The 9,568-nt window shown below is 42.2% G+C and overlaps 1 protein-coding gene across 2 annotated transcripts in view; it reads left to right on the plus strand.

Annotated features, from left to right (window-relative positions):
* Nucleotides 1-9,568, plus strand: part of stat4 (signal transducer and activator of transcription 4) — a 28,531-nt gene that overhangs the window by 13,112 nt on the left and 5,851 nt on the right. Inside the window, exons 5-19 of one of the 2 annotated variants that reach the window (XM_034884598.1) lie at nucleotides 818-910; nucleotides 989-1,067; nucleotides 1,602-1,693; nucleotides 1,868-2,019; nucleotides 2,469-2,627; nucleotides 3,674-3,766; nucleotides 3,905-3,964; nucleotides 4,412-4,432; nucleotides 4,936-5,029; nucleotides 6,043-6,087; nucleotides 6,835-6,918; nucleotides 7,001-7,099; nucleotides 8,221-8,356; nucleotides 8,666-8,718; nucleotides 9,144-9,238. In XM_034884598.1, the coding sequence (XP_034740489.1) occupies nucleotides 818-910; nucleotides 989-1,067; nucleotides 1,602-1,693; nucleotides 1,868-2,019; nucleotides 2,469-2,627; nucleotides 3,674-3,766; nucleotides 3,905-3,964; nucleotides 4,412-4,432; nucleotides 4,936-5,029; nucleotides 6,043-6,087; nucleotides 6,835-6,918; nucleotides 7,001-7,099; nucleotides 8,221-8,356; nucleotides 8,666-8,718; nucleotides 9,144-9,238 (1,355 nt within the window). The remainder of the gene's footprint in view (nucleotides 1-817; nucleotides 911-988; nucleotides 1,068-1,601; nucleotides 1,694-1,867; nucleotides 2,020-2,468; nucleotides 2,628-3,673; nucleotides 3,767-3,904; nucleotides 3,965-4,411; nucleotides 4,433-4,935; nucleotides 5,030-6,042; nucleotides 6,088-6,834; nucleotides 6,919-7,000; nucleotides 7,100-8,220; nucleotides 8,357-8,665; nucleotides 8,719-9,143; nucleotides 9,239-9,568) is intronic. The other variant, XM_034884599.1, reaches the window with a different exon arrangement.

The raw sequence follows: 9,568 nt of genomic DNA on the forward strand, positions 1-9,568 counted from the left end.
TGAGCAGAGGGGGCTGTTGAGTCCCGGGTCTCTGAGCAGAGGGGGGTGTTGAGTCCCGGGTCTCAGAGCAGAGGGGGGTGTTGAGTCCCGGGTCTCTGAGCTTGGTGACTCATCATCCCCTGATTTTACAGACAGGTCAAAGATTAGATCAGATTAGATCAGATTAGATCAAATCAGATTAGATCAGATTAGATCAGATTAGATCAGATTAGATCAGATTAGATGATACTTTATTCATCTCACAGCGGGGAAATTCCCTTTTTACAGCAGCATTTTCTACAAAACAAAGCAAAACAAACAAAGAAACAAGTAAACACACAAGTAAAACCGGCAAACAGTAGACAATGACCAGAAGGTAGACTGAAGTAAAGTAAAGTGGCGTCAAATAAAGGTTTTTAAAACAAAGTAATGTGCGGTTGCCATAGTCCAAGAAAACAACATTGCAGTGTAAGTAAGTGACGTTCAAATTAAATTGAATATGTAATTAAAGTAATAATGCAAAAGCAGGTTACCATAATATAAGTTATATTCACCTGTGACCATAAATAATATTGAAAAAGTAAGTACTTGTAATGAAAAAATGTAAATACAGATGAAAATATACAGAGAGTGTGTGGATTGAATGAAAAACAGGACCAGAACTCCAGCATGATCAGGTGGTGCAGGTGTTGTAGAGTCTGACAGAGGCCGGGGTGAAGGACCCGCGGTACCTGTCCTTCTTACACCGAAAGATGTAGTTAGACCAATGGCCAATAAAAAAAAAAAGTAAAAACAAAACAGTGAGATATATACGTCTATACACAATGTTTTCCAACAGGGTCCACTGGAGAAATCCTTGCAGAATTCAGTGGCCTTCGAGCGGCAGAAGAACATGGACACTAGAGTCGGGAACATAAGGGCCAGCGTGCAGGTAAAGCACCCAAACAGACACTAAACTACCACATTTCCATCCAATTAAGTTAAAACTTAAATGTCTGTCTTTGTCTAGTTGATGGACCAGGCTGTGAAATTCATCGAGGACATACAGGATGACTTTGATTTCCGCTACAAAACCCTTCAGTCTCGAGGTGTGGCCTGTTACACGATGTGCACGCGTTGTGAAAAATACTTTTCTTACCACTGTGCAAAAAACTGCACAGCCTGCAACACATAGGATCATGTCAAAACTGTGTGTGTGTGTGTTATGTGTGCGTGTGTGTGTGTGTGGGCGTGTACGTGTGTGGGTGTGGGTGTGTGCATGTGTGTGTGTGTATGTGTGTGTGTCTGTATGTGGGTGCGTGTGGGTGCATGTGGGTGCGTGTGTGCGTGCCTGCATGCCTGTGTGCGTCTGTGTGTGTGTGTGTGTGTGTGTGTGTGTGAGTTCTTGCATGTGTGTGTGTGTGTGCCTGCATGCCTGTGTGTGCATGTGTGTGGCTGCCTGCATGACTGTGTGTGCATGTGTGTGGCTGCCTGCATGACTGTGTGCGTCTGGTGTGTGTGTGTGTGTGTGTGCATGTGGGTGTGTGTGTGCCTGCATGCTTGTGTGTGTGTGTGTGTGTGTGTGCCTGCACGCCTGTGTGTGTGTGTGTCTGTGTGTGTGTCTGTGTGTGTGTGTGTCTCAGAATCAACAGATCCTCGGCCAAACTCTGAGACGATGAAACAGGAAGTAACAAGACTGCAGGAAATGCTGAACAGGCTCGACTTTAAAAGGAAGGTAGGCATCGGAATCATCATCACCGAAGCTCTCCGGGGGGGGGGGGGGGGGGGGGGGGGGGGGGCGTCTCCACCAAATCATTAAACTTCATCAGTGAACAAATAGACTTTATACATCTGATCCTTTACAGTTCGTAAACCATCACAGCTGTTTTCTCATGCATGCCTTTGTTAGGAGATCTTGTCAAAGATGGAAGTCGTGATTAAGGAGATCGACGACCTGATGACGTCTCAGCTCCAGCCCGAGCTGCAGGACTGGAAGCGCCGGCAGCAGATCGCCGCCATCGGGGGGCCGCTGCTCACGGGCCTGGACCAGCTGCAGAGTTGGTAATAACCCAGTCTCCCATAGCCAGACCTTCCTCCACAGCGCTGCGGAGGAGGGTCTGGCTAGTCCACACAGCATGCCTGGATGGGAGATGAACATGCTCTGGTTTATCGGCATTTCTCTAAACCAATCACAATATTCAAATAATGTAAAATTCCAACACAATGAAAGCGGAAGGTAACGGAAATCTGGCAAATTAAGGGGAATCCGGGGGAATTTCCAGTCTTACCAGAGCAATCCTTGAAGTGGAACATCGGGAAAATAGACTAGTAATGAGCTGAATGTTGTTATAGTTGGATGCATTGTTGTGCAGTACATGAACAATCACACCTCATATGATCCTTATGCACTTTTGGCTTGAGTCTTTCATTAAAAGGTCATGAATATTAAATAATCTATGCTGCTCTCCTTGTCCCCTGTCCCCTGTCTGTCCCCTGTCCCCCCCCCCCAGGTTTACTCTGACCGCCCAGAGTCTCTTCCAGATCAAGCGTCAGCTGGACAAACTGGTGGAGCTGGTTGTCAAGGTCACCTACGAAAGTGACCCGATCCCCTTGCAAAGACCTCAGATGGAGGAGCGGATCAAATACCTCATCTACCACCTCATCAAGAGGTACTCTCAACGAAACGCCACGTTAGCTCGATAGCTCAGCTGTTAGCGTGTGATCCGTTACGCAGCACCCGGGTTCAACTTAGGCCCAGGAAACATCTGAATAAGCATCTAAAAATGTACATGTATGTCATCAACAACTGCAATACTATGCAACGTAATGCAGATGCAATTTTCCTCTTTTTAGTGTTCCTACACCTTTGTGTTTTTAGAAATTTGATGCTTTAATCATGACTAGGGCCGCAACTAACGATGTCTTCCCGTCAAAATTGAAAATGCTTTTTATTAATGTTTTTAACTTTTTCTTACGTTTTTGTCCCTTTTTTTCAGTGGGTGTCACTTTTTGACGTTATCAACGCTACGTAACACTAACTTATTAACCCTTATGGTGTCTTTGGGTCAAATTGACATGTTGTCCTATATCAATGTTCTTTTTAATTCCCCAAAATAACATGATTGATTTCACCCAACGCCCTTTGCCAAGTACACATCTCTACTTTCATTAATTTTGGGGCGTCTTATTCAATTTTATAGCATTTGAAGAAACCAAATTGAAGTGTTTTTGAAATAGTATTGAGTAAAAGTTATCATCAACATCCATTCCTTTAATTTTAGTCTCAATAATTCCTAATTTTGGCTTTTCTTACTCAGACATTAGGTATAATTTCCTGTAAATGAGCTTAATTGACCATAAATTCCAAAGATAACTGTAAAACTAAAGCTAACCCCTTGACCCTTAACCCCTTAACCCCAACCCTAACCCCCTCACCCTAACCCACTTGAGTCTACCTTCACACTAACTAGTCCATGTTAGTGCTGCCTTTGGGGATCACCCTCATTGTCTCTACCCTTCACGACTCTGTGTTTAGAGACGTTACCTTTCGTCTCCTCGGACTCTTCTTCACACTAATTAAGCCGATCTAGCGCTGCCTTTCGTTTCTGTTTAACAACGGTCTGCGCGATGTTCAGATCTTTCGACACTACACATTCACACTGAACTGAAGATGGTGGAAACTGTGTAAATCATACGAGGTGTGGTTTGTTCTCAGCTCGTTTGTGGTGGAGAAGCAGCCGTGCATGCCCACGCATCCTCAGAAACCCCTCATCATCAAGACCGGAGTCCAGTTCACCACCAAAGTCAGGTATCATCACGCGACGTAATGTTTTGATGATTCTTTCATATATTTTGGTCTGTCATTCCTGTGATGGAACCTCAGCCTTTAGTTAAATAATTACCCATCATGCTGGTTGTTGTTTCCTCTCTTCCTCGTCTCTCCCAGACTCCTGGTTAAACTTCCAGAAGTGGATTATCAGCTGAAAGTCAAAACCACGTTTGACAAGTGAGTTTTTAATGTATAAATATGTGTAATTGGTTTGCACTACTGCCTACTTAAATACACAAAAGTACTCATAAAGTATTCTATCTTTAAACTTACATGGACACCACTTCTATCTCACTCTATCACTCTATCTATCTATCTATCTATCTATCTATCTATCTATCTATCTATCTATCTATCACTCTACATATCTATCTATCTATCTATCACTCTACATATCTATCTATCTATCTATCTATCTATCTATCTATCTATCACTCTATCTATCTATCTATCTATCTATCTATCAATCTATCTATCTATCTATCTATCACTCTACATATCTATCTATCTATCTATCTATCTATCTATGCAGTGTAAAAGTCATATTCCTCAGGCTAATTTTTCTTAATGCTAATCTAATCATCTTGTGTGTGTGTGTGTGTGTGTGTGTGTGTGTGTCTCTAGGGACCTCCCCCCCGGCAGAGTGTGAGTACTAATGTCCCCATGGACAGGATGTACATGTTGTGACACGGCGGTCAGTAGTACTGCTTCAACAACTGGATTCTTTCCAAAATGCTACAAAGTGTTTTGACTGAAATTCACGGCACAGTTTAGAAGCAAGTAAACAAAGAGATGTTTAATTGTATATTTCTTTTTTTATTACCTATGGCACAAACCGCTCTTTTCCCGCATTCACTACAAGACAATATACTTTACTGTAACTGAATATTTAGCTGGAGACAGTCATCCCTCCTAGAAGTTCAAGCTGTCCCAGCAGCCTGAGAACAAGTTCTTTTCTTTGATAGATCCAGAGGCTTTTGAGATTGGAGTTTGTATTTTGTAACCATTCACAAAATGGACTCACATCTCAGATTTCAGCAGTTGCATCAGTATCATCTGAAAACCGTCACCATAAACACACAAATACACAAATACACAAATACACACATACACAAGGCTTGTCTTTCTACCTGTTGTTTTCTCCTCAGAAGTCGTCAGTTCTTCATCCTGACCAACAACACTAAAGTGATGGACATAGAGGACTACTCCAACGGCTGCCTCTCCGTGGAGTTCAGACACCTGGTACGCCCCCCCCACACACACACACACACACACACACACACACACACACACACACACACACACACACACACACACACACACACACACACACACACACACACACACACACACACACACACACACACACACACACACACTGTCTATTATTTATGCATATTTAGAGAAGGTCTGATTCCGTTTCTTTTAGATTAGATTAGATTAGATAATACTTTATTCATCCCACAGTGGGGAACTTCCCTTATTACAGCAGCAGCGGTTTTCTACAGTGAAAACAAAACAAACCAACAAGTAAAACACAGAAAGAAACAGTCAAACAACAGACTATAGACTGGGTGTAAAGTGGCGTCAAATAAAAGGTTTTGTAAAGTGCGGTAAGTGACGTTAAAAGTAAATTAAAAAAATATAGCAAAAGTAGGTAACCATAATATAAATTATATGTACCTGTGACCATAAATAATCTAGAAAAAGTAAGCACTTGTAATGAAAAAATATAAATACAGATAATAAAGATATATCTTTATTACCTGGGGGGGGGGGGGGGTGAGAGATTACACAAACACAAGCAATTAATGCCACAGAATATTTCTTTTATTATCAAAATAAATAAACTATTTTATTTAAAGTAGTTTTCTTTCTGGGCTAAATTTCGTGGTATGGGATCACTGCGTACCCTACAGTACTTTCCAGCATTTTAGGCAGTATTGGAGTATTTTACGATCTGGTATCAGAACATTACTAATGCCTATGTGTCATGTATTATCAGAAAACATATATAATAAGACTACACAGAGCCAGTCCTCCATTTACTCCCGACCGAAGAGGAAAAGCTGTCTTCCCCCAAAACTTAATGAACTTTACATTATTGTATTAGCTCTCAGTAGCTATCATGCAGTACCAGTACAATAAATCCAGTTTGGATACAGCAGAATACATTAGCCACTTGGTCAAAGTGGTGATAGGTTGAATTTGAGTTTTAGTTTTCCTGTCACTGACGTTGAGTTTGTGTCTTACAGCAGCTGAAAGAGAAGAAATACATCAACGGCACGAAGGGGAACGAGGTAGGAAATGCACATGAGTTGACCATTAATGCACCAGCAAAGTGGTATCTTATCACATAACGCTAAATGTGCTACTGTAATGTGTTATATTACATATTGATGTCTGTGTCAAAAAAATGAATTCTCCATTGAACTCAATGTATTTCATTTTAAAACACACTGCACACTGGCAGGGAGAGGGATTTATCTTATAAAGGGGGGGGAAGTAAGAGAATAATGTGAATACTGTAATCCCCATTGATAAATGACAGGAGACTTGCAACATTACGGTTCAATCCCTGGCCCTGTAGTCCCATGTTCACGTGTCCTTGGGCAAGACACTGAACCCCGAGTTGTCCCCGATGCTGCGCCATTAGAGTGTAGATGTGTGTGTTTATCTGTCCTTTACTCATGAAAAACAGCTGATAATGCAAAAAGAGTATGAAGGGAAATTTGAATGGTTTTAAAACAGTGAGTTTTTCTAAACGCTGTAGTTTTGCATTGTTTTCCTGAATAAAAATAAATGTTTCAACTGTCATTATTATTATTATTGTCTAAAAATACTGTTATTATTCTAAATTAGACTGTGGTACTTGTTTCTTCAGCACCACTAAGCAAATATTGTTTGTCTGTGTCTGTGTGTGTGGGACTGAATGTGTGAATTTAACAGCTCATTACTAACATGTCTCTATATTATTACATTATTAACATGTCTCTGTATAAGAGGGGCAGACTCTGAACTGGATGTGTGTGTTGTGTGTCCTGCAGGGTCTCCTCTCCGTGACGGAGGAGCTCCACTACCTCAGCTTTGAGGCTTGCTTCACGGTGCAGGGTCTCACCATCGATCTGGAGGTCAGAACCAGTGTAGAGGTCCCTCCATGTTTGGTCTCTGTTGTTGAAGTCACGTTCTCATTGTGTGTGTGACTCCTTCCAGACGTGCTCCCTGCCTCTGGTGGTCATTTCCAACGTGAGCCAGCTGCCTGGAGGATGGGCGTCCGTCATGTGGTACAACCTTCTGACTGATGAGCCCAGGGTGAGCTAACACACGTCTCAAAGACCCACTGCAAATGGGAAATATTTCAATATCAATATCATAATGCTACGGCGAAATGAGAGGTATCAGAGGAGAAACCAAGTGTTGCTACAGTATGTATGGGTATTATGCAAGCTAAGTTTCACTATCTTTAAACAATTGCAGAGACTTGTGTAGTGGCATTGTCTTCCGATTGAATAAAACAAACTAAAAACTCAATGTTCAACAGCCACTGAGGCACCGAAGGAGGGAATCTTACGCAGCGATAAAAACATTTCATTGTCCAGGCAGAGATGGCGTTCTGTGACGTTTATTCGTCCAATTTCTTGGGACACAAACATTTCACGTAAAGGATCAATGGCGTCTTGGCTCTGTAACTCTGTGTCTTTGTCCCTGCTAAAAAACCATCAGCCCATCAGTCCTCCCCGGTGTCTACCTCACACATATACCTGTTCACCTCTATTTGTAGACTACACCTGGTGGCTAAGGCTGTGTGGTACCTTCAAAACAAAAGCACTAAAACGACCCCAATTAAAATACTTCTGATAAACACATTTATGTAGCTGTATAATTCAAGGAAAACTGACATTAAATAAATCAAATAATTAACTCTGACATATATAACAAATAATGAATAGCTCCAACAACTTGTATGATTACATAATAACAATGTGACAATTTTTACACAGTGTAACATTGTTATTGTATTGTAGTGACTGTGACATTTATAATTCACGTTGTGTTCAAGTTTTGTTCCACACTTGTTTAATTAGACATGTAATTTACCGCCCTTGAGTCACACAGTTAATGATAACCTGTCAGGGAACACGGCCCCTTTAAATGTTGTGAAGATGTGATGACGTGGGACGTTAGGAGGTTGGCATTAGACCCAGCCCCTTATTCTGTATTCTGTATTCTGTATATGTGTGCTCAACGTGAGAAGTTGTCTCTTGCATCTTGCAGCAATTTCCACAGTATGTTGTGTGTTTCCCATTCAATTCCGGTATGTCTGCTATTGAATCGTGATGCATTACATAACAAGAGGTGTTTTCCCAAAACTACTTCCCCGTCCCCACTCCTCTCCTCTTACCTTTTGTCTTCCTCTTTCCTGTCATTCACAGAACTTGGCGTTCTTTGGGAACCCCCCTCGGGCCACCTGGAACCAGCTCTCTGAGGTCCTCAGCTGGCAGTTCTCCACCTTTGCGGGCCAAGGCCTCAACCGGGAGCAGCTCTCCATGCTGGGGGAGAAGCTCCTCGGTACGTTGGCCCTCTAGCGTTCAGACTACCTGTCGACTCGGGGATTACTGGAACACAAGATGAGATGTTTGGAAGGGCATTAAAGGACTTTTTCACCTGGTTATTGGCACATTCAAGACCACATAGACATGACGTTGGTATGATAGCTGATAGTCTTTAGAGGCCGATGTAGGAGGATAAGGATTAACTTAGTCTGCGGCACCCTGCTCATTTCATCAGGACCCATAGATACTGTTTTAAACTGCCATGCTACTGGGTGTTGGGTACTTCACTGCTTACACTTGTGTTATTTACTGTATGTTGTTGTAGGTCAGCACGCCTCCTGTAGTGACTATCAAGTGTCCTGGTCTAAGTTCTCAAAGGTAAGTGTGTATTATTAAGTACTTAACACAAAGCACCACATGGTCTCATCTCCAGTATGGTTGTGCCATCTATTAGCCAATCAGGAAACACGTTCTGTGTCCAACGCTGTATTGATGACCCTGGACATCCATTTCTTATCTGCATCACATATCTCATGTAATGTTTTAATGAGAAAAAAAGGACTCATTGTACCGTTTCCGTGTGTCATTCTTCATCTTTTCCTGTACAGTCACATGTGTCCTTCAGTTATGTCCTTTAATGCTTTGCTGATCTTATGTTTATATGTTGATTTTATGTTGATTTTTGAACATTTCTTTCTGCTACATGTTTGTGTTGTAAAGCAACAGATTGTAACACTATACCCAAAACAAATTTACCCACATAGACACTGAAGTGTATTCTGTGCTATTCTATTCTATTCAAGGAGAATATTCCAGGAAAGCCCTTCAGCTTCTGGATGTGGCTGGACTCAATTCTGGAGCTCATCAAGAAGCATCTGCTCCAGGTCTGGAATGAGAAGTAAGCCCCAGGCTACCCTGCTGTTTCTCCCAGCCCACCTCACTGTCCCCCCAGTTCAGCTGTCCCAATACATCGCTGCTATGCAGTACTGGTCCTCGTAGGGTGTTACTGTGACTCACTGGATGAGAGCAGTCTGTACTGAAGCACGGGATTGCACCTTATGCATCTTATGCACCTCATGCACCTCAAGCACCTCATGAACATCAAGCATCTTATGCACCTCATGCACCTCAAGCATCTTATGCACCTCATGCACCTCATGAACCTCAAGCATCTTATGCACCTCAAGCACCTCATGCACCTCATGCACCTCATGCACCTCAAGCATCT

Source organism: Etheostoma cragini, chromosome 11, assembly GCF_013103735.1.
Source record: "Etheostoma cragini isolate CJK2018 chromosome 11, CSU_Ecrag_1.0, whole genome shotgun sequence".
Taxonomy (NCBI): Eukaryota; Metazoa; Chordata; class Actinopteri; order Perciformes; family Percidae; genus Etheostoma; species Etheostoma cragini.